The sequence below is a fragment of the Mus caroli genome, chromosome 13 (genome assembly GCF_900094665.2).
Source record: "Mus caroli chromosome 13, CAROLI_EIJ_v1.1, whole genome shotgun sequence".
Lineage (NCBI taxonomy): Eukaryota > Metazoa > Chordata > Mammalia > Rodentia > Muridae > Mus > Mus caroli.
Window position 1 is genome coordinate 90,058,322 of NC_034582.1, and position 25,016 is coordinate 90,083,337.

The 25,016-nt window shown below is 45.3% G+C and overlaps 2 protein-coding genes across 4 annotated transcripts in view; one reads left to right on the forward strand and one right to left on the reverse strand.

Annotated features, from left to right (window-relative positions):
* Poc5 (POC5 centriolar protein) overlaps positions 1-5,769 on the forward strand; it is a 30,008-nt gene extending 24,239 nt beyond the window's left edge. For both annotated transcript variants that reach the window (XM_021180324.2, XM_029468489.1), the window contains 2 exons: positions 849-1,025; positions 4,667-5,769. In XM_021180324.2, the coding sequence (XP_021035983.1) occupies positions 849-1,025; positions 4,667-4,807 (318 nt within the window). In that variant the 3' untranslated portion in view covers positions 4,808-5,769. The remainder of the gene's footprint in view (positions 1-848; positions 1,026-4,666) is intronic.
* A 404-nt stretch (positions 5,770-6,173) lies between these two features.
* Ankdd1b (ankyrin repeat and death domain containing 1B) overlaps positions 6,174-25,016 on the reverse strand; it is a 54,541-nt gene continuing 35,698 nt past the window's right edge. The window contains exons 9-14 of one of the 2 annotated variants that reach the window (XM_021180917.1): positions 23,465-23,563; positions 19,962-20,060; positions 14,726-14,821; positions 10,716-10,917; positions 9,652-9,783; positions 6,174-7,914 (exon numbers count right to left, since the gene is read on the reverse strand). In XM_021180917.1, coding sequence (XP_021036576.1) covers positions 7,853-7,914; positions 9,652-9,783; positions 10,716-10,917; positions 14,726-14,821; positions 19,962-20,060; positions 23,465-23,563 — 690 coding nt within the window. In that variant the 3' untranslated portion in view covers positions 6,174-7,852. The remainder of the gene's footprint in view (positions 7,915-9,651; positions 9,784-10,715; positions 10,918-14,725; positions 14,822-19,961; positions 20,061-23,464; positions 23,564-25,016) is intronic. The other variant, XM_029468535.1, reaches the window with a different exon arrangement.

Here is a 25,016-nt window from a genome sequence, read left to right on the forward strand (position 1 = left end):
TTGATGGTGTCTTTTGCCTTGCAGAAGCTTTGCAGTTTCATGAGGTCCCACTTGTCAATTCTCGATCTTACAGCACAAGCCATTGCTGTTCAATTCAAGAATTTTTCCCCTGTGCCCATATCTTCNAGGCTTTTCCCCACTTTCTCCTGTATCATCCAGTGGTAACCAATAAAGCCTTTAAATGTTGAAGCTGCTTTTTTATAGCATCATTCCACTTAAATATTGTTTACTAAATGTAATAGAGTACAGAAAAAAAAAGAAACTAATCTGTTGTACGAAATCACTCTTTAAAATTATTTAAATTATTTTATTTATGAAACATATTGATAACGCTTTTTAAAAGCAGAACAAAAACATTTACGTAATGATGCCATTTAGGATAAAAGTCATGACACAGACAGTGGTTGGTGATGAAGGATGAGTGGGATGAGCGAGAGAAGGGGACATGTGAGGAGGTGACATGTTTGATGGAGTAATTACATGTGGAATGGAAAGAATTGCATGCAATAAAATGGTGCAGCCATGTGTACACAGGCCTGGTGCCTGGTGTCCGTGTGGTTTTACTTCAGGTAAGACTTGATCCTTGCAGGAAACCTAAGAGAACACACAAGGGGACTTCCTGGCAGTCTGTCCTTTCATAATCAGGTTTTAAATCTCAAGAACTTTTTAAACACTAGCATGCCCAGGTTAAAGGAATATTTTGGAGTTTGGGAATGTTGAGTTTTTGTTTTGTCTTTTTGTCTCACTGGGTTTTAAGTACTGTGTGCGTTCTTTGAAAGTTATGGAACCAAGTAATGTCAATCATGCCCTGGCTCTCCCACCAACCGGGTATTGGTTTTTGTTTGTAGTACGCACCAAGAGTCGTGACTGCAGCCCAGCAGAAAGCTGGGAAGACAATTACAGCCCGGATCACAGGCCGGTGTGATTTTGGTTCCAAAGCTAGAATCAACAGCAGTTTGGCGATAATGGGAGTCTCTCCTCCCATGGGCTCCGTTGTGGTGGAGAAACATCATCCAGTTACAGTGGTAAGTTCTGCCGGAAGTCTGCCCCTCGTCAACCCTGATAGTCATGGTCGGTCATTGTTCTGTCATTTACTCTGTGTGACCCACACTTACGATGTCTCCTGGTAAGAAATATGTTTATTCCAAATGGCATAAAAATCATGAACTAGAAAAAGTAATCCAGCATGTGGACTGCTTAAACAATAAACTATAAAGATTTCATGCCAAAAAGAATCAGGGTACCCATAAATCAGCCATTCATGCAGTGGGGCCTTAAGTACATAAGTATAAGAAAATGCCCTTGCATTGAAGTCTATGTTCTTGCTCTTGCATTTCTCACCTCGTTTAATGGCCTAACATGTCTTACCTAGCATGTCTCACTTAAAAGACAGTGAGTTGCAAGAATTCTGTGCTATAAAGAAAGGTGCATAGACTCACAGTGGAGCGAAGTACAAACCTGCCCTGTTTTCCCTCCACTTTGCTGCCTGCTGCATCTAAACAGATGCCTCAAGTCCAGTAGTGCAGCCTCCGTCTTCTCTTCTGTGAGGCAGCTTTGGTGAGAGGACTGAGCTTGTTCAAAGTTACTAGAAAAGGAACAGGAGATTTTCTGGGGGTTTTTGTTTTGCTTTGTCTTAAATCTTTGAGTCTTTGCTTGCAAGTACATCTGTGCACCACGTGTATTCCTGGTAACATAGCCCCCGAACTGGAGTTGTGAGCCACCATATGGGTGCTGGGAATCAGACCTCAGTCCTCTGGAAGAGCAGTAAGTGCTGCATCTAAGCTATCTTTCCAGCCCTTGTATTTTGGAGAGGAAAAAAAATGAGAAACTAGAATCTCTTTATTATTTAAATGTTTTAATTGAATTAAAATGTAATTCCATCATGTCTCTACTTTCTTTCTACCCATCCCACATGTCTGGCCCTCCTACCCCCTCCCAAATTCAGCTTGCTTTATATCAGCTTGTTGTTATGATGGAGCAGAATCTCTCTACTTAGATTAAGTCACTCTAAGCAACTCATCCTTTCCTGGTCACCTTAATTCAGTTCAGGAGATGCAATTAACCCTCCATCGTATAATGTATTCTAACCTACAGTTTAAGGGACTAGAATCTTAGAATCACTCTTTCTTTCTTCCTTCCTTCCTTCCTTCCTTTTTTCTTTCTTTCTTTTATTGGATATTTTATTTATTTACATTTCAAACATTATCCCCTTTTCTAGTTTCCCTTTCAGGAACCCCCTATCCTACACCCCCTCCCCCTGCTTCTATGAGGGTATTCCTCACCCTCCCCACCCTGGCATTCCCCTACAATGGGGCATCAAGCTTTCCCAGGGCCTCTCCTCTCATTGATGCCTGACAGGGCCATCCTCTGCTTCATATGCATCTGGAGCCACGGATCCCTCTGTGTGTGCTCTTTGGTTTGTGGTTTAGTCTCTGGGAGCTCTGGGGGGTCTGGTTGGTTGATACTGTTGTTCTTCATATGGGTTGCAAACCCCACCAGCTCCTTCAGTCCTTTCTCTAACTCCTCTATTAGGAACCTTGTGCTTAGTCCAACGAAACCATCGGACTGAGCACAGGGTCCCCACTGAGGTGCTCTTTCCTTAGTTGTTCCCTCCTGGGCTCCCTGCTGCTCTTAAACATGTTTGCAGTACTTGCCTGGTAGTTGGTGGCTGTGAATCAGATATCCATAAACTCCTTCTGTTACTGCTTAGTTTTTGTCTGTTTTATTTTGGGTTTGTTTGTTTGGGGGGGGGGTGCAGTTTTGAGACAGAGTTTCTCTGTGTAGCCCTGACTGTTTTAGAACTCACTCTGTAGACCAGGATGACCTTGAACTCAGGTCCAACTGCCTCTGCCTCCAGAGTGCTGGGATTAGAGGCGTTGACCAACACCCAGGTCCTTTATGCTGTTTTGTTTCCCAGGAATCAATACGTAAAACTAACAGAAACTATTATTACCAATAAAGCCTGGGTCTGTTTGCAGTGCCTTTGCCGATTTGCTGGGTACTGACTTGCTTCTGGAGCGAATCTGGTGCTCTGCTGTATCCTGTAGGTCATAATGCCCATGGGAAGCCTGGTCTAACCCTGCAGTTCCTCTTACCCATCCCCAGGGAAAAACAGCTCTGATAAACTGTGTCATATTTCATGCTTAGCAACTAAAATTTCATACCAGCTGTAAGGATCTCTCATTTGTGGTAGCTACCCATATGTTTATAGTCAGAGAAGCATCAGTATAAGATCCCTTCAGAAGGCAGGTTACTTTTCCATTTCTCCATTAGAGTGCTCACTTTAAAAAAAAAATTTTATTTATTTATTTATTATATGTAAGTACACTGTAGCTGTCCCCGGACACCCCAGAAGAGGGCATCAGATCTCACTACGGATGGTTGTGAGCCATCATGTGGTTGCTGGGATTTGAACTCACGACCTTTGGAAGAGCAGTCGGTGCTCTTAACCACTGAGCCACCTCTCCAGCCCTAGAGTTCTCACTTTTAAGACAGAATTGTACATGAGGACCCTGTTTTCAAGAAGTTTGTTTTTTAAACAAAATTATTCAGTCTTTGAGATACATGGTAAGTATACTGACTAAATGCCTTTTTTGTAAGGTTTTTGTGTATGAGTATTTTGCCTTCTTATATATCTGCACCACCACGTGAATTCCTGGGTTCCACAGAGATAATTCTTGTGAACCACTGTGTGAGTGCTAAGAACCAAACCCAGGTCCTCTTAACGGCTGAGCCATCACTTCTGCCTCTAAAATTGTACTTGAAATATTTTGCAGATAAGTCTTTCTAAGTGATGTCCTATAATAGAAATATTTGTATATCACTAAGAGCTTAACTCGATACAAATCCCACCGCCAGCCACGAAGACATTGTAGCAGGTACAATAAAGTCTTCAGCTGTCTCATATGTATGTGTAGGACCGTGTACTTAGACATACAGTACATGTTTGTACATAGCACAGATGTGGACTGAGTCTGCCCTCCTGACTTTAGTTCTTTGGCAATCACATTTCAAAATCCCCTTGGGCTTTGAACTAGTGTGCAGATCATTCTGCCCTCCATGTCTGGATCTGTCCTCCACATCCAGTTCTTTCCTTGCTTAGGAAAATGTGGTCCAACCAGATAAGGTGGCATGTTCCTTATTCCCAGCATCTGGGCAAGTGGATCACAAGTTTGAGTTCAGCCTGGGATACATAGCAAGACTTCAATGAAGGAAAGAGAAATTAAGAGAGCCTCCTGGGGAGCCTTCTCTGTGTGGCTGTAAAATGTCCAGTCTGCTCCAAAGTGAAAGCTGAGGTCAGTTTCAGCATGGTTAGAAGCCGGACCTCGGCTGGATAGAATAAAGGCTTTGTGGCTTGGAGCTGACCCCCATCCAAACATCAGGAAGTCCCTTTCTGTACTTGGCCTATGTGGACCTTTTCCTCTTAGACCTCTTAGAGCACTGGTTCCCAAGGCTCTGAAACAAGGCCCTGTTTTTTTAAGAGTGGTTGTTGAGTCAGTGGGTTCCTTTGGGAGAAGGACTTCACTGTGTTTGTTTGAATGGAAGCTCCACCCAGTGCATTGCTGGTATCTACGGGATGTCAAATATCTTTTGGTTTGGGTTAGAGGTGATGAAATGATAGTTACATATAGATTCAGATTATTAAAGCAGTCTCTTATCTTCACAGCAAACCATTCCTCAGGCAACTGCTGCCAAGTACCCACGGACCATCCATCCTGAAAACAGCATCTCCACTTCTAGGTCTCTCGGAGCCAGGCCAGGCCATGCCCAGTCTCTCTCAGTTCAGTCGATAAAAGTGGTTGACTAGAGGGGCTGTGTTCACACTCAGGGCTATCAGTCCTCTGATAAGGACTTTGCTGGGAGCAGCAAGCTTCTTGGTTTTGACTTTTCTGTACTGTCAGAGCATCATGGACAATATCATGTGCATCTTCTCAGAATTACAAGAGACTTCCCCATCCTTTGTAACTGTATGTATAGATTATTTTAATGTTATTTTTATTTAAACAATTAAGTGGAACTTTTTAATTAAACAAACAAAAAACCTTGGTTCTGGGCATGTACGGCCTGCCAGTGATCGCCATTGTGGAAGGCTATAAATCTTTTCCTGGACATTATTTCCATTGTCGCTGGGCAGTAATTTACATAGAGCTTTGGAAGGGGCTTTACTCTCATTACTAAAGCTGATACAAGTCTTTTAACTTTTAAATAAAGACCAAAAGTAGCAGTGACATTTCTAAGCAGAGCTTTCCTGCCTTCGCTGTATGGGCCTTCATCTCTCAGGCTCTGGAATTAAACACGGAGGGACACAAACAACATCTGTAAATATTCATAAGGCTAAAGGGGAAGAAAGTTTCTAATTAGCACCAAAACAGAAAGGAATTCCCTGCTGGGATGAGCCCGCTTTCATTTCTCTTGCCTGTCTCACTGAGCCTGCCTAGTTCTTTTTACTCATCCACACATGTGCTGCAGAGGAGTGGCGCTTTGAGACAGTAGACCTGGGTAAGCTTAATGGCTAGCCAGTGTGAATAGACTGATAGGCCAGGCATGATGCGGCATGGTTTTTTTATCCCACCACGGGGGAGGTAGAGGTAAGTGGATCTCTGAGGCCAGCCTGATCTACAGAGTGAGTTCTGTCTCCAAAAAAAAAAAAAAGGAAAGAAGAAAGCAAGCATCTGTGCAGAGCTGACGTAGGAGAAAAAGCTTCTTCATGGCTTTCTTGCTGGTTGTGTTCTCTTAAGCCAAACATTTTAATAAATGGATTTCAAGGTCTTCGTCTGTGATGTGAGTAGAATATTTGTCTCTTGCCTGTGTGACAATGATTCCATTTTATAACGATTACTTAAGGCTCTTCTGAATTATAGGTGTATCAGGCAGTGGCCCAGCTACTACTCTAGCAAAAGCTCATGTGATTTTAGTGACCAGCGAGGAGCAGCACCTCCTCTTACACCTTCCATGTGGGCACGTTCTCCAGAAGTGCCCTGTCCACCCAGGAAAGCCAGAAGGAACAGTATGTGGATTGGTGAGATGGCTCAGCAGTTAAAAATACTGGATGCTCTTCCAGAGGTCCTGAGTTCAATTCCCAGCAACCACATGATAGCACACTATCATCTGTAAAGGGATCTGATGCCCTCTTCTGGCATGTAGGTGTACATGCGGACAGCACCCTTACGTTTAAATAATAAATACATAATTTAAAAAAAAGGAACAGTAGGCTCCCCTAAGAAACCACTCCTGTGATCCAGAATCAAAGCCCCTGTGTGGAGCTCAGGACCACTAAGCACATGCTGCTCCTGCAGAGGACCCCAGTTCAGGTCCCAGCGCCCACTTGGCAACTTTAAACCATCTGTAACTCCAGTTCCAGAAACCTCAACACCCTCTCCAGGCCCCTGCAGGCACCAGGCATGCGTGTGTACATACATGCAGACAGAACACTCACACATACTTAATCTTTAAAACACAGTGACAAATGCATCAATCCATCCTCCTCCCCTACCCCTCCCCGTATGAACTGCCCTGCGATGCATTAATCCATCCCATCTCAGAAGAACGTCCTTAGGATCAGATAGCCAAAGTTGACACACCTTGCTTCTCCTGGCATCTTGCCTATTTTCTACAGAAACCTTGGTTTAAGCTCAGACCTAGATTTAGTATGCAAGCCAAGTCATAAAGACATCCTAATGTAAGCTGATGTAACTGGGACTATTGCAGGCATCATGTAACTCTAAAAGTACCACGTGTTGTCTAATCACAAAATAATTCACAATGGCCTGAGTCAAAGAACATTAAGTTTGATGATGAAATACTCTAGAGTCTACATTGGTGTCTAGTTTACATATGGAGGAGAATGCTGCCATGGTCAGTGGAAACTGGCCGGGCTGAAGAACAGACTGAGGAGAGACTTTTTAAATTCTGAATCTTGTGAATACACTGCCTCTTTTAAACATTTCTAGCAATAAGTGGGCCACTTATAATCAATGTAAGAAAAACTGGAAACTGTAAGTTCATGATAGATAACTAAATTGTCCTTGATTTTCTTACCAGCTTTTCCAGACCAGGAGTCAGAACTGGACTCCAGGCAGGCTTACAATGATACAACGAACAACTGGTACATTTTGTAACTTTCTCAGATTACAAAAGGTAATGCTTGTTTGTTCTGAACAAAATAGACTGTACCAGAAAGAACAAAGAATTAAAATTACCCACACTTAGAGTATGAAGGGCTTAAGAATCACTGGTGTGTATGTGGTTTTTGTTGTTGTTGTTTTGGATTGGTTTTAGGTTTGGTTTTTTTGTTTTGTTTTCTGAATAATAGATTACACTTGTGTGGCATAAAGCCAGCAGTGATGAATTTCCAAACGCACTTTCTCTACAGCGATGAGAGCTCATGGCTTACATACCATAGCTGGAGGTCAAGCACTCACAGGTGTCTCCCTCATCCACACTGCAGTCTCTGGAGAAAACATCCTGTCCATCAGAAAGGAAGCAGCTAAATATGAGCACTTCAGCCATACTGACATGCGCACATCCAAGAGTCCATCATCAGAGCAGCATCTCCTATCCCCTGCTTCCCAGGAGCCACCACTCTGATCCCAGTGTCACTTCAGGGACAGAGCCCTTTCAGCTAGGGTGTTCCATGTGTGCACCGAATGACAGTGGGGAAGTCACACACAGTTTGCCTCAAGAAAAAGGCAAAGACACTGTGTAGACTGGAGCAGTGGGGAGGTGGTATGTCCATGTGCATCCCTGGAGGGGCATTGTCTCTGTACTGGAAAACAGTCGGTTGCAGGATGGCTGTGGCCATCAGGAACCAACACTGAAGGGAGAGAGGAAAGTTATTGGAGTGTTCTTCAGCTTAGGAGACTGCACATTTCTTGGAGCTTGAGTCAGTTTTGCTTTTGAACTGCCGAATCTTTTCTGAAAACAAAGCAGGATAGTATTGTCTTAGAGTTGCTACTGCTCTGAAACACCATAACTAAAAGGCACTTGGAGAGGAAACGGTTTATTTCCTTCACATATCCTGAATCCCAGTCCATTGATGAAAGGCCAAGGCAGGAACTCAAACCGGGCAGGCATCTAGAGGCAGGAGCTGATGCAGAGGCCATGAAAGAGTGTTGCTTACCAGCTAGCTCCCATGGCTTGCTCCACCAGCTTTCTTCTGGAACTCAGGACCACCAGTCTTGGGATGGCATCACCCACGATGGGCTATACTGTCCCATATCACTAGTTAAGAAAATGCCCCACGGGCTTGCCCAAAGCCAGATCTCATGGAAGCATTTTCTCAGGTGATGTTCCCTCCCCTCAGATAACTCTTGTATCAAATTGACATAAAAGCTAGCCAACACACATTCTAGATGAAGAGCTGATGTTCTTAAATGTGGTTTACTGTATTCCAGGCACCAGTTGGCCTATCCACACCAGCCTTTAGAGGTACATATTATTTCCTTCCATGGTTTAAGGGGACACACTGCTGCAATGAGGTTATAGAGCCTGCTCAAGGTCACAGAGTTGGAACCAAGGCAACGCCTGGCCTCACAACACAGCCCTAGCCACTTTCTCCCACTGCCTTAGTCTTCCCTCACAGTTTGCCTAGATACACTTTGAATGGAAAGAATGTATTTAAAACTGCAGGACCTAGTGTCCTCCAGGATTCAGTCATTCCTATTTCTGCCTGTACAAGTGCTGGTCCAGCTGCCAGAATGACTCAGGCATGTGCTTGGCTCTCGGTGTAACCTTGTCAATGAAAACAATGGTCGATGCCTCTCCACCTTTTTCTTCGGTGACCATCATTACATGAGAGTTCTAAAGCCACTCACTGGTGTTTTCAGAGAATGTTCCCTGACAACACAGTCTGCTGTTGGGAGGAGATGCTCTGTAACAGTCTCAGGTGGCAAAGCGTCAGGCTCTGTACCCTTCTTTCTACCAAGAGAGGGCATTTTCACAGCCACTAAGGTGATGGAGTTTGCCAGTAGAAGCAAGCAGCTTTTGGAGGAAGATATTCCTTGCTCAGTTGTTGAGAAGAGTCTGCGTTGAAGAAGGTGGTTACATCCCACCCTGCCTGTCCACAGCCACATGGAAGTACCCTCACACTCAGTTCAGATGCTGTGGTGGCGTGAGTAGGTTTGTCCCCCATAGACTCGTGTGTTTGAATGCTTGACCCATGGAGGTTGGCATGATTAGGAGCTGTAGCTTTGTTGGAGTAGGTGTGTCACTGTAGAGGTGGGCTTTGAGGGAGTGTTCAAGCTCCACCCAGTGTGGGATAGTCTCCTCCTGTCTGCCTTTAACTCAAGATGTAGAATTTCTCAGCTCCTCCAGCACCATGTCTGCCTGCATGCTGCCATGCTTCCCACCGTGATGACATTGGACTAAATCTCTGAAACTGTAAGCCAGCCCCAATTAAATGTTTTCCCATATAAGAATTGCAGTGGTCATGGTGTCCCTTCACAGCAATAGAAACCTAAACTAAGACAGATGCTGAAACAGTGAGCATTGACCTGACCAAGGCAGAAGCTGCTGCGTGCACACAAGCTTTCTACAGATCCATGTTCTCTTTGGCCAACCAACCTCCATTCAGGCTACTGCTGTTTATGAAGGAATAACACACACACACCATTGAAGGGAGAAGGGATTTCTGTGGATGTGTGGCAAACTCACCAGCTAGTTCTGGGAATCCTGCACACAATAGCTCCTCGTACAACTGCTTGGCAGGGTCCAGCTGTGTCAGCAGAGCCCCATGCAGCCAGATGAGCAGAGCCCTGTAGCCATGCTCATGGAAGCTGTCATTACCTGTGTCAGGGATAAAAGACCCAGGGTGAAGCACTAGGCACTGGCATCTTTCTGGTGTGACCTCAACTCTAATCACATTCCTAAGTGACTATTGGTGTCCATCCATCCTCCCTGATCTGACAGGTCAAAAGCCCAGTGATGGGAGGAAGGCCTATGATCCTTCATTGCCATCACAACCACCATTGGGACACAAGGCAACCTGTCCTCCTGCTTCTGCTCTAGGAAACACCTAGGCACTCATGTGGTCTGGGGTTATTAGGGGACTGAATGGCTTTGATGCCTGCCTAGAGGTGCCAGACAATCCCCACAAAATACAGTGCCCTCTAGCAGATCAGGCTCAAAGTACATGTTTCCCCTGGGCATCTTGTGAAAATTCATATTTTGAGTCAATAGGTTTGAACAACAATCCACAGTGTGGCAAGTTCCCTGCTGCTGTAAATCATTTGAGCATCAAGCATGACATTAGTGCCATGCTAGTGAGATTGTACATGCGCAGACTTACAGCTGCTGTCCTCCCAGAACCCTCCCCTCAACCTGTAGGGCGATTCCTTCTGGGCAGAAACCTTCGGTAGTAAAGCTTTCTGTGGCAGGGGAAGACCTTTCATCCCAGGACAACCTGCAAACTTTAGTGAAAGCCAGACTGGCATTCCAGAGGCATTTCAGGGATTGTGTCCTTGCTTCTTTGGTTCCCACTCAGTAGGCCAAAGTAGTCAACCTTTGCAAGCACAGCTAACCGAACATTCTCAGGAGTGTAGCTCTCTGCTAAATTCCAAACCACCTTTGCAGACTGAGCCACGCTAACTACCCCTATTGCAGTGATCTCTGGCTTCTGCCTATTGTGCACACCAGGCACTGACTTTTGAGGAGGGAAAGACCATTAATCCTAACTTTAACTGGCTTCATCCTGTCCATGTCATCTGGCCCCCACTCACCTGACCACTGTTCCTCAATGGCTCTGATCTGGTCCTCTGTAAAACTCCACAAGCGGGCCAGCCTCTGCCAGTCTTTCTTTTTCAGCTGCCGATAGGCCAGGTTCCAGAGCAGTGTGCGGATATGCCTGGTCTCCAGACTATGGTCCTGCTTGAACGTCAGTGTAGAGCTCACCGCCGAGTCCTGGATGCTCTCATGGAGCTCCTAAGTTGAAAATTAGCAGTCGCTATTGACTCTAAAATGCTCACTTGTCACCTTACGTCATAAAGGATTGGTAAGGCAGCAGCTGACTCCTTTCAGTCTGTCCTAGAACATCTTTTGTCATCCAAGTTGGATGGAAATGTCTGGAACAAGAAGCGTGTGTACTGTGTCTGAAACAGCAAACATGAGGGAGTTTGCAGTGTTGTGTCTGTGTTGCTGACTGATAGCACCCACTTTCAAAAAGAGCTGAGGGGACATGATGGCGAGTGAGACATCACAGCCAATGGCTTTAATGGCCTTACACTCAACACTAGCCTCTCTCTTTGATGTATTTGATTTTCTCATCAATGCCCCTAGTATGCATCCTTAACAAAACCTCATAATTATTCTTTCTGCTCACTACTGAGTGTGAGGTGAGACTGGAAGCCTAACTCAAGATAGGGTAATATAGGATAGGATTGGGTGGGGTTGAGTGGGATAGAGTTGGGTAGGGTAGGATTGAGTAGGGTAGGGTTGGATAGGGTAGGGTAGGGTTGGGTAGGGTAGGGTAGGGTTGGATAGGGTAGGGTAAGGTAGGGTAGGGTAAAGTGGGTAGGATAGGAGGAAGGGAAGGGGGACAGGGTAGTGGACAGAACAGAGTGGCTGCCATTTCCTTTTAAGCCACTGCAGCCATGCTGAGCCCAGCAGCCCTGCACCTAGACCGGTCTCTTGTTTTCTGGCCTTTCTAGGTTGTTTTCTATCTCCTTGGTGGGATCTTGCATAATCAACCACTCATAAACACTGGAGAAAAGTGTCTCAGAGAGGAAAGCGAGTGCCTTCCTAGAACTGCATACTGCACATAAGCCATTAGGACTGCAGATAAGCCCCCGGCAGAAGGTCACAGCTCTGGAATGCAAGCCATGACTCACCAAAAGGTTTAGTTGAGACTTTCCATCTCATCTCCTTTTATGTGTATAATGACTTCTATTTTAGTCCTCCATTTAAATAAAAGTGAATCTCAATGAAAGACACTCTGAAAACTAGATGGTAGTTCACACGAGGGGAGGGAATGGGCAAAGGGTATGGGATGGCACCTTTCAAAACTTCTGAGAAGGACTTAGTGGGCCCACTCTCAGCCCTCACCTTGGATCAGCCTGCACCCATCATGCATCAGCAGTGTCCTCCAAAAAACTCTGCACACATCTGGGGATCTGCACCAAGGAAAGGGCAGGGCTTTCTTGTGATGTTAGGCCTTGTGTGCAGAGACTGGGATAGGACCGGAAGGTGTGAGCTATCCACAACTGTTCAAACAACCCTAAGATGCAGTCTCCAGTGTAGCCTGGGCTTCCCTGCCATGATACCTTGTTTCCAGGAATAGTGGGAACACCAAAAAGTTCACCTTTCCTCCACATTCTGTCCCATAAGATGGCACACCCAGTGAGATCAAAACCTCAAGCAGCGTGAACAGAGAACAGGGCAGGCTGCTCCTGCATTCATCTTGGCTCTGTGCATTTTTATTCCTCAGAGAATCTTGCATTCATTGCATTCTAGGATTCAGGACAGGGTGAACACGCAGGCTTCTATAGACAGAAGAGGGGACTCAGAAAGCCCAAGTCTCTTCTAACAGTGAAAGCGTTGGGACTGACCTAGTCACTGGAGTGACAGAAGTGGGAGAGTGAACAGGGCTGTCAGGGTGGCACGGCCACTGAAGACGATCACTGCACAATCCAGGAGCTTGCTCCCTGGAGCCCACTTACAAAGCTGGATGCCGAGGGGCTCATCTGTAAGCCCAGGACTTGTACAGTAAGTAAGAGAAAGAAAAGAATCACAAGTGTTCAGGCCAAGTAGCCTGCAGTACTGAAGCTCAACAGAAACAAGAAGAAAGACCTGGCCTCAAAGGGAACGGCCAGCACTGACTCACAAGTTCTATGCATGTGCTTTCTCCCTCCCTCCCCACCCACACCCACACACACATACACACACCTCACACACAATAATAATAAGTCCATAAAATTGGTAGCATACGGCAGATTTAAGAAGCATCCTTTGCCTCTGAATTGCTGAATTTAATGATGGGTGATGATGATTAAATATGTATGTGTATATTTAGACACAACATATATGTAATTTAAATGGAATATACATAGAGATATAACACACATAAGTAGATACAAAAGGAAAGTTCAAATTATCTCTTTAAACTTTTTTATTAGTAATTATTTTGTACTAAGCCAGGATATAAGCTGGTTTGATTAGTGAAAATAATAAGAGCATTTGGTAGACTTTTTAAAGAAAGAAATGAATGCTGTGTATTTAAAAGCGGGTTTTCCCAGCTCTGCAGACCTCGGATCCCCAGCTGTCCCCAGAGTTGTCAGCGTACTATTTCTGAAGTCTTCCTTTGTCTATCTGTCTGTCTGTCTGTCTGTGTGCATTAGACGGGGTTCTCAGTGTTTATCATCCACTTACCTCCCAAGGGTTTGTTAGAAAGGAAAGGTTTGTTTGGTGCAAAAGTCATTTATTCTCATCTAGCCAGAAGAATATGAGACTGCTTGCTACCAGGCATTAAAAATAGAAAGACTGAACAGCTTGTAGAAACCATTTAGATGTAGAAAACCATTTAAAGAACAAGAGAAAAGGAACCCGAGTCTTTAGTAACATAAAGATGCTTACGAAAATGAACAGAAGGACAAAGAAGCAAAGACAAAAAGGGAATAGAAATAAGTCAGAGGAGGGGAATTAAACAGAATTCTACCTTTATATAAGAAACGGTTGCTGTATGGGTGGAACAGACTTCATTGTTCTACATGCAAGAACAGAGAAGAGGAGGCAGTGAAAGAGTCCATCTGTGGTCGTGTGCTGCTGGGTGGGTCATCTCCAGCCACATATATGACAGTGACTTGACTGGCCGATGTATGTGACCCATGTAAAAGTGGCCACTGGTATTGATAGAATGATCACATTACCTAATGACACATGTATCAGGCCTCCTTGTTACCAATTGACTGTATGTCCAGACTGCCAAGTTGGGTTATGAGGGGAAGGGAGACAGTGTGCATTGCTTTAAGGATTTAAGAAAGAATTTCCCAGGATTGGCCAATGACCGCAAACTGAGTTTATAGCCCCTGCACAGTAGACACCTGAGACGTGAGGACATTTTGGCAATGACACATCAGCCAAGGAGAAGCCGTGCACACAGCAGGGAAACTAAGAAACAGCATAGATCTAAAAGTTGGGGCTGATGTCCTGTGTCTGAACATGTTGCCTTATTGCACAGACTTGAATCCTGGAGAGGGGAGGACAGACTACTGAGAAGCTGAGACTGGCAGACAAAGCTAAAGAAAGATGAAGATAAAAACTGATTTAGAGATACGATTTGCATGTTCAAAGATGTATAAATTTTGATGGTCCCAGAACACTTGAGTGCCAGAAAACCAGCACAGGGCTACAACAAGAACAGCAGAGCCAGGAGAAGCTCCAAGGGCTTTCCATGTATGCCACTCATTGGAGTTTCTATGACCGGCCATGGCCAGAGACCATGAGACAGAGGTCACAGCAGAGCTAGCCATCGGGCTGGCATGGATGAGTCTGCCTGGCCCACATTCTCAGATTTGATTGTGAATGCCCACAAAAGAAGAGAAGAGGGACTGTCCATTCTATGAACAGGGATGGCACAAGTCACTGGACAGCCATCACCGTACTGAGCAAGATTTCCTACAACAGGGGAAAAAAAGAATTACACAGACCCAACATTCCCCATTCCAAAATAGAGCTTTGGGTGGGGGGGGGGCATGCCAATAAAGGCCCTGAATTGGCTGGCACTGGCCTTGCCTACCTCTCTCCAAGCGTAGTACCTCTCAGCTTTGATGAGCATATCCACGACGAGGCTGTGCTGGCTCCTGGCAGCCACCGCCAGGGCAGTCTTTCCTTGCTAAATTAAAAGGGGGAAGGATTAAAATAAAAAAGAGTGATGATGTTGCATGGTAGGCAGAGCTCCAGCTTTGTGATAGGCCTGAACTCAGATCCCAGTTCTGCCACCTGAGTGAGCTAAGGACCAGACCCTAGTCACCGGAGGTCTCCACAATTACACCAGGTGTCATGGTTAGCCCTTGCAATGTATGCTGCCCCTCACATTTCCCAGCTCCCTTGTCAGGGATGTGACCTACACCCTCACCAGTGCCAGTGGTGTGTGAAATCAAAGGCACATTCCTGGGGAAGATCTTCAAAGAGGGGAAAGATGACTTTCTCTTTCCATCCCTCCACTTCCCAAGGGGAGTGAGTGCGACAGGAGAGCGGGAACCTGGGCAGCCACTTTGGATCAGGAGCTGGAAACCTCTCTTGACAATGAAGTAATGAGACAGAAAAGGGCTGGATCCAAGAACAGCGCCAATAATGACAGCAGAGCTCAGTGTAGGTTTCACTCACGGCTCCCAGCTAGGAGTTTTGTCTTTTATAAGTCACTGCAGCTAACCAAGGTTAAAGTGTTCCAATTTTAACCAAATTGAATGAGTAAGAAAAGACTGAGCTGGACGATATATGGGACCTATGTTGCCTGCAGCTCATGCTACGTCATACACACGTTACAAAAGGTGACCCCTGCTCACGATGGCTGTCTCACACAGCACAGCTTCGCAAGCTCTGGATTTTATGCAGGGCACAGTTCTTATTTCTGCATCTATACATGTTTCCCTAATAAGGAGAGTAGTTTGTATTTGTTTTCTTTTTTTAAGTGTGTGTGTGTGCGCACACGCATGCCCATGTACATGTGTGTGCCCATACACATATATAAGCAGTCATGCAGAAGCCAGAAGACAACCTTGGTTATCTTTAGGAACGAACATATAGCACCTCCTTTGAGACAGGGTCTCTCATTGGCCTGGGGATTAGACTAGACCGGCTGGCCAGCAAGCTCCGGGGATGCTACTGTCTCTACCTTCCCACTCTGGAGTTGTAAGTGCATGCCACCACACCCAGTATTGTGCCCAGCCTTGGTGTTTGTATATGGGTACCAGGGATGAGACTCACATCATCACACTTTCAAGACAAGCTATCTCCCCAGGCCCCTGACTTGCATTTCTAATGACCCATGAAAAATTCACTCAGAGACTCTAAAGTTAATTAAACATAATGGCCAGAAATAGCCCCCAGAAAATGATTGCAGTGTTAGAAACCTGCATTTCTAACCCCGTGTCTGGATAGCAGCTACAAGTGCAATTCTCAGTGACACAAAAGGCATGGTTTTCTGGGCAGGCGCTAAGACCCAGGTGAGCAGGGAAGTAGGGGCTGGCAGTAACCAGCCTGTAAGCAAGCGAGCTGGTAATGAAATTAGGAAGGATTGCATTTGGCAGGCATTTAGCAAGCCTCTAATTGCATACTGTCTGCATTCTGCCTTGTAAAGCCATTTGAATCACCATAATTAGCCTATTTTGGGAATGCAGCGTTCTAAAAGTCAGACTTTTCAAGCTGGAGAAACTTTCCTTAAGGAATAATACATTGGAGTGGAGGTGCCATTTGCCCTTGACAGAGAGGCAGGCAGAGACCAAGAGCTTTGGGACCCCCAAGTTAGATCAAACTTCTCTCTTGGCTCCTTTCTCTCTCTCTCTCTGTGTGTGTGTGTGTGTGTGTGCGCGAGTGCGCGTGTGCGTGTGTGTGATTCTCCCTCCAGCATCTCACTATGTAAGCTTGACTGGTCTAGAACTCTAGAATTTGCTATGTAGACCAGGCTGGACACAAACTCATGGAGATACTCCAAAATGCTAAGATCAAAGGTGTGTGCCACCATACCCGGCTACCAATCCTGATCTTAACACAGCCTGAGAAATACTGTGGGGTTTGTTATTGTTATTGTTGTTGTTGTTGTTGTTGTTATTAAGAACATGTGGGAGCAGGTAAAAAGGGAAGGTAGTGTTTATGCATTCGTTATTTATGTATTGGGTGCCAGCTGTGGGCCAGACCCTTTGAATAAAGGAGTGTGGGAGAAGGGAGAGTTGGGGCTAGCAACTCTAGGCTTTTGGTTTAAAACAAGCAAAGTCACATGTTAGTGTTGACCTTGACAGCTGGAATAGCCAATCCACTAGCAGCAGGGCCCACAGAATCCCTACAGAGTCTCTACCCCAGCCTTGGAGGAATTAAGTATGAATGAAAACAGAAAAAGTTACTACAAAAGAATGCAGGGGAGGGATGAAGGCTGAATGTTAATAAACTCAAGCAGCCACATCTGGGGCAACAGTGGCATTGTGCCCCAGCCTAGGCCCCAGGGTAGGTGGTCATGTTTCCCTGCACATGTGCTACTGCATTCGCCACATTGTCCACAGCCCGTCTTTCTTTTATAATTAAAAAAAAAAAAAACAATCCTCAGATCATACATATGCGGAACTCTCAGCTCTGAACTAGAGAACATAGTGAACCAGGAAGGTAAAGACCAGAAAAAGAAAGATTTGAGGTTGCAGACATAGCTCAGTGGTATAGCAATTGTCTACCAAGGGCAAGGGCCTGGATTCTATGCCCAGTACCAAAAAGAGCATATTGTGTTTTATAAAGATGCCTTGGCATTATGCATTATAAAAAGGAATTGGCGTGCACTGTTAACAGTCTGCTCATTCTGAATCAACTTGCTCCCAACCCAGACCCCCCGGAAGAGTAGCAGGAGAAATCAGCTTGATTCAAGGTTTTAGGAAGTGCCCAAGCTGAGCCCACACATGCACAGAGTGAGGGAGGAACACAAGGGATGCAAGAAGCACGGGCATCACATGCTTAACACCGAGGTTGTTACACACACACCATACACACACACACATCATACACATCACACACACACACATCATACACACATCACACACACACATATCATACACATCACACACACACACACCATACACACACACACACATCATACACATCACACACACATCACACACACACACCATACACACATCACACACACCATACACATCACACACATACACACACCATACACATCACACACACACCATATACATCACACATGCATCACACACATCATACACACAAATCACACACATACACACACCATACACATCACATACACATCACACACATCATGCACACATCACACACACACACCATACACATCACACACACACCACATATATCATACACACACCACACATTACACACACACCATACACATACACACATCACACACATACACACATCATACACATATCACACACACACCATACACATCACACGCATTATATACACACACACATCACACACACCACACATCACACACACACACCACACATCATGCACACATCACACACACACACACCATACACATCACACACACACACACCACATATATCATACACACACATACCACACATTACACACACACCATACACATACACACACATCACACACATACACACACCATACACATCACACGCATTATATACACACACACATCACACACACCACACATCACACACACACCACACATCACACACTCAAATTAGAGAGCAGAGAGCAGATTAAGATAAAATGTACTTTAAATGTGTAAGCAATAGAGTTATTATATGCATACACATGGCATAGTAGTATGAAAACCAAATAGGTTAGAAGCAAGTATGGGTGAGAAATTATTTCTATAAATCTTCACATATAAACACTATACTTGGACCATGTGAACTTATAATCTTAATTATTTGAATCCTAGAGACCAATATTTAATAGTAATTCCTATAGACAGACAGATCTTGTTAGGAGGTAGTTTCCTGAGTTCAGCCATCTCAGGAATGAGTTCCATTTTTCTGGCAAGATCAAAACTGAGTTCATGTTCCCAGGCCCAGAACCCAACTATCCTGCTTCTTCAGGCGTTTCCTGTTTGTCTGTTAACCAGTGAAGGATGTAAAGAGGGAAGATGATCTAAACCATGGCACACAAGTCATAAATGTGCTGTCGCATGTCGTGACTTAAGCTTCTACTGCAGCTTGCCCACTCCTTTGTTCCTTTATCAGTGTAAGCTTCTGGGCCAGAGTCCAGGAAGAGACCTGACTGCAAAAGCTGGCTCCACGACCCTGAAGCCAGGTGACCCAGATAGGCCCAGTCACCAATGTTAACTTCCTTGCTTAACCCCTTGTGGCAAAATATGATTGGTCAAGGCAGCAGCTTACCCCATGCACCTTGCTTTGTGTTCCCATCCTATGAACATGTTGTACAACCTCCCTTCGGGGACACAGTTCATTCAGATCCTGAACTGGTCACCTCCCTGGTGGCTCAGAAAATAAAGCTTTCATTTTAAACCTCTGTATCTGAAGTGAGTGTTCTCAGCTTCCACCCCAGCTAAACAATCTCAATCAAATTGAGGTGCAGGGCTGGAGAGATGGCTCAGTGGTTAAGAGCACTGACTGCTCTTCCAGAGGTCCTAAGTTCAATTCCNAGCAGCCACATGGTGGCTCACAACCACCTGTAATGAGAGCTGATGCCCTCTTCTGGTGTGTATGAAGATAGCTAAAGTGTACTTATATTTAATAAATGGATTGATTAATTAATTAATTAAAATGAGTAAATCTTCTTTTAAAAATTGAGGTGTAGGGCTAGGGAGATGTCTTCAGTCAATAAGGTGCTTACCATGCAAGCCACAGTGTGAAAGGCTTGCATGGCCAGGTAATCCAGGGCTGAGAAGACAGGCAAGAGGATCCCTGGGGCTTGCTGGTCAACCAGTCTAGCTAAATTGAAAGCTCTGGATTCAGTGAGAGATCCTGTTTCAAAGACATAAGATAGAAAGCAGTCCTGACATTAACCACTGGCCTCCAGGCCTCCATGTGCTACACACACACACATACACACACTCATACATGCACACTCTCACGCAAGCATACACAGATAGATAGATAGATAGATAGATAGATAGATAGATAGATAGATAGATAGATAGATAGATAGATAGACAATGTAAGTGTGTTCCTGCCTATGAAGATGCAGTTCATGCCCATCTCAGAAGGAATTCTGATGTTCCTATTGTACATGGCAGCCAATAGGGAAATCTCCACTGACATCTCAAAAAACAGGGCAGTCAGGGTGACTACCTTGTCAGTGATTTTCAGGTTGCAGCCAGCCTTCAGCAGTGTCTCCACCAGCTCCACATTTCCAAGATCAGCAGCTACGTGCAGAGGGGTCTGCCGCCTCTGCCATGAGAGAGGTAAACTGTCATGGAAGCATATGCAGGAGAGAATGACATACAGATTTTGGGGGAAAATGTGTAAAGCACATATCCTCATGTGGGGGAACAGGGAACAGTTGTTGCAGCAGAATTTAAAATATTGAAAGATGGGAATAAGTCATGGTTAGGGCCTGGTGAGATGGCTCAGTGGCTAAGAGGACTGACTCTTCTTACAAAGGTCCTGAGTTCAATTCCTAGCAACCACATGGTGGCTCACAACCACGTACAGCTACAGTGCACTCATAGACATAAAATAAATAAATAAATCTTTTTAAAAAGAGAAGTTACGGTTAGGTCATGGGCAGCCCCAACACCCAGAAATGACCTCAAGCTGCACTGTGTGAGCATTTCTAGATAAAAGCCTGGGACTTGTGAGACAGGTACCCACTACCACAGGAGTCATTTCCCTCATCTTTGGCAGAAGGGACATATGGCTACCTGAGGCACCTATCCACATATCAAAGCCCACCTGGCCTCCAGGCTCCCTTAGTGTGGCAAGTACCTGTTACGCAGGTCCTGGCCCTTCCCACTCCACACCCTCTTCTCCTCAGCTACTAGTGCTCCTTAGAATCCGCATGATTCTCTCGCTCTCTACCCCACCCCCACCCTCTTGTTCTCTCTGTGCTCTGTCCTCTGTTTCTGGCTATTCTCTGCTCTCTGGCTGTCCACTATTCTCCCCCAGCATGCTCTCCCACTCTCCCACAGATGGCCCTGGCCATGTCCAGTCTGTTTTCTTTTCTCTCTGCTCTAGATTCTTCCAGATGCTTCTCTCTCTCTCTCTCTCTCTCTCTCTCTCTCTCTCTCTCTCACACACACACACACACACACACACACACACACATTCACAATATCCCCAATAATAAAGTGGTCACATCAGCACTTTCTTTACTATGCCCCACCTCATGAAACATATTGATAACGCTTTTTAAAAGCAGAACAATGAGACATTATATAAACTATATATAAGTATATAGGAATGCTTGGCAACTATTAAATCAAGTCAGGAGCTAGGTGTGGTCATGATTTGTAGTTCCAGCTGCACAGGAGACTGAGGCTGAAGGACCTAGGAGTTTGGGACCCATCTGAGAAGTGTAATGAGAGCTTGTCGCAAAAGGTTCCTTTCAGTGCAAGGTACCCAGAGCAGTCAAATTCATAGGCAGGAAGGACGGTATTTCCCAGGGCTTAGGGACTGGGAAATGGGAAGTTCTGTGATGTCACAGAACTATACACATAAAAATAGTTTAAATGGTAACTAATGTTATATGCATTTTACTGTAATAAAGTGGCTTCAAAGATTTCGATAAAAGGAAAACCTATGACATAGTATTAAAAGCTTTAGGAGGGATCTGGAGAGATGGCTCAACAGTTAAGAGCACTAGCTGATCTCCCAAAGGATCCCGGTTCTATTCCCAACGCCCACAAGCACACAACTGTAACTCCAGTTCCAGAGAACCCCACATCCTTGCACAGACAAACATGCAGGCAAAACACCCAACACACATAACATGAAAACAAAGCAATTTTAAAAATAAGCTTTAGGAGACACTACATCTGGCTAAGCTTAATCTATAAACTCAGGGAAAACGAGAAAAAAAATACATTGATACTATTAAAAATTATATTAAAGATGGGGAGACTAAAGTTTATTTTATTGCCATTTTTTTTTGCTTTTTCTCCCATTTTCTACATGATTATGTATTAAGAATTAAAAGACTGAGTTTCTTAGCAGAGTCACCGCTTTCTATCAAGAAGATCAAAGTGTAATCCATGATCATCACCCCGACCTCCTACAGAGAGGAGTGACGTGAAGACATCTGCACAGACAGGAGCCTTGATATGATCCAGACCCTCCCTCTCCTTCACCAGGCAGAGAAGCCCCTTCCTGGGTCAAGAGCTGCACAACAGCTTGAAGCACAAGGTCTCTTCCTACCAAAAAAGGCAAAACCACACTGCCATCAGAAAGCACGTAGAAAAGGCCGCCAGCAGGTGGCAGTATGTGCCTCTCTGAGGGCTCCCCACCCAGCACAGGAACCAACAAGCCTAAGGAAAGGTAAACACACCAGCACAGGACACAGGCACAAGTGTGCTGTGTCAACAAAAGCATGCTTTGACAATACCACTCTAAGTCAAGAACACAGGAAACACCACAACAAAGGCCGCCCTTCTTCAGTGGGGTCAAATGAACATTTACTTTTAAAAAATCATTTTTGTATATCCTGATTTTATATACTTTATGCAAAAAATATAAATTCCATTATTTCAGATGTATGTAACAAAAGTTTGAATTGATATGGTCAAATTGTGTAACTGATTGGCAGGCATGGCCAACACTCTTCCCCTAGAATGGATCAAGCCAGTTCTGGAGAAGCCAAAATCATACATGAACACAAGGCTTAGTCTGTGTAGAAAAGATTTGAAGCATTACTAAGTTTGAATATGCAAATAGTTTTAATAACCAGGGAGATAGGCTCCCAGCTTGTGGGCTGGTGCGACACAGAGAGGGAGGCTGTCTGGAGGAGGGAGGGACAGAGTGCCTGTAAATCTCCTTGCCCAGGTCAAAAATTAACCAAGAGGCTGGAGCTGGAAAAAACCTGAAGGGATCCAGTTGTGCTGTTTCAACAGGTGAGGAAATGGCCATAGGGGAGGTTGGGACAGCTGTGCTCTTGCACAAGGCTTTCCCTAATCCAGAGGGCATAGGTGGGGATGGCCTGGAAAAGGGCGACTCAGAGGCTGCTTGTGGCTCCCCACCCTCAGCCCCCAAGGCTTCCTACTGCCTGCATCCCTGGAAGAGGCAGCTAGAAGAGGCTGCCCCAGAGGCAGAAAAAGCCAACTGCCTACTGCTTGCTGCTCTGCCCGTTCATCTCCATTGGTGACAGGTGGCTTTTACAGGGTATTTGATTCTGTCCCAGTCCACTGACTACCTGGTGAACTTTTTGTTTGTTTGTTTAATTCTAAGAGGTCTCTGTTGCCTTCTAGCATAGGAAGATACTTAATGTGGAAACAAAGCTGCCTTCTTATGGGGACTAGCTTCAGGCCAAGGACAACATTTCACATTGTAGGAGTGGCTTTTGATTTAAAGAACTTCTGGCAATTTGCTTTGTCATTGTTTATCAGAAGCCCTAACTATGCCTATTAAAAAGGAACAACTTTATTACATACACACAGAATCCCAGCTTTGCCTCTGCAAAAAGCAGCAGTGTGGGGACAGCAGAGAAGTTACAGAACTAATGAAGAGTCACATGTTCCTCCCAAGAATGGTTTTAGGCACCTTGAAACTCAGAGAACTTCCGGCTGACACGTTGTGTTGAAACCTGGAAATTTCATGTTGAAACACAAGAGAACAGTGTGTCCAAGCTTCATCCTGCTTACCTGATCTAAGACATCAACATCATGCCCAGCACTTAGTAAGCTGTTCACAACTGCGGGACGGTTGTTGATAACTGCTAGGTGAAGAGGGGGCTCCTTAGACTGCAGAAAGAAAAGCATCAAGCTTCAGCATTCAAATCCCTGATCTCTGAGAGTTACAACAGTCCACCCAGTGTCAGATCCACAAGAAGCCCTGACCAGTCACCACCATCTGCAGGCTGCCTGTCACTCTGGGCATACATAACAAGCACCTACTAAGGGCCAGTCTCTTCAGGGGCTAAAGATTTCTCTTTTTAACGAAGTGACACAGCTATTTAGTTTCAAAGTTTAAGTGATTTAGAGGACACCTCAACGGTGCTGGGGTGGCATGTGCGTCGAGGGAGGACCAACCCTTCTGGAAGCTAGAAAAGGCTTCCTTGAAGAAATGAAAGCTGAGCTCAAACACAGATAAGGACGTGTTAAGAAGGCTCAACTGAAGACTTCTCGAAGCCTTCAGAGAGCCAAAGGACAAAAGGAGTGGCCACAGAGGAGGAAATGTATACACAGCATTTCCTGAACAGATGTGAGCTACAGGAAGTTCCCTAGATCCCTGGCAGGGCGGGTGTCCCTGCTTATGTGGGCCTCAGGGCTCCTCTGAGGAGTCTACCCATGGTGGGCTGTGACTAATCTCAACAGCCTGCTCCTTCATCCCCTCCTTTTACTAGACAGCCACCTTCCTCACCTCACCTGGACTTCCTGACCCCTTCCCCCTTCCTCCCCTCCTTCCCCTCTCTAACTCAGACCATCAGACACAGTCCATCACCATACCCTGTCTCAAATGTCCCTGCCATCTCACCTCCACCCAGTCACACTGGCTTGTGGAGCTCTCTGGGGGAAAAGAAGGCAACTCAGGGCTGAGGAAGAAGCAATGTGCTAAGGGGACAGGGCAAATGAGTAAGGGGAGAGTCAGGAAGTTGAGGAAGGGGGTAGGAGGGGCGAGCAGACAGGGGTGAGCGCTGGCCTGAGTTTCTGGGGACAGAGTAGAGAGGAGGGACGCATGTAAAGGAAGCTGGTTGGGATAGCCTACAGCTCCACTCCAGTGCTGAGACAATGTCCATCGGGACTAAGCATCAAGCCCACTCCACGCAGCCTCACGTGGTACTACCTACACACTCAGTACCCCACATTTACCCTGGGGGGTGATGCACACCTTTGATCCCAGTGCTTAGGAGGCAGAGGTAGGCAAATCTCTAAGTTCAAGGCTACCCTGATCTCTTAAGAGTTCCAGGACAGCCAGAGCTACACAGAGAAACCTTATCTTAAAACAAAACCAAAAACAAACAAGCATTAGGCTAAGCAGGTGAAGTAGCCCAGGCCTGCAATCCCCGAACTCTCAAGACAGAGAGAGGAAAGAAGATCTTAAGTGCCAGGCCAGTCGAGGCTCCATAGGGAATGTCAGGCTAGCTTGGGCTACACAGTGAGACTCTGGCTCAAAACCAAGCAGAAAACAACAGAAGGTTAAATAAGTGTTTTTAAAAGCCATGTCATCCATGGGGACCCTAGGAGCTGGGCCTTA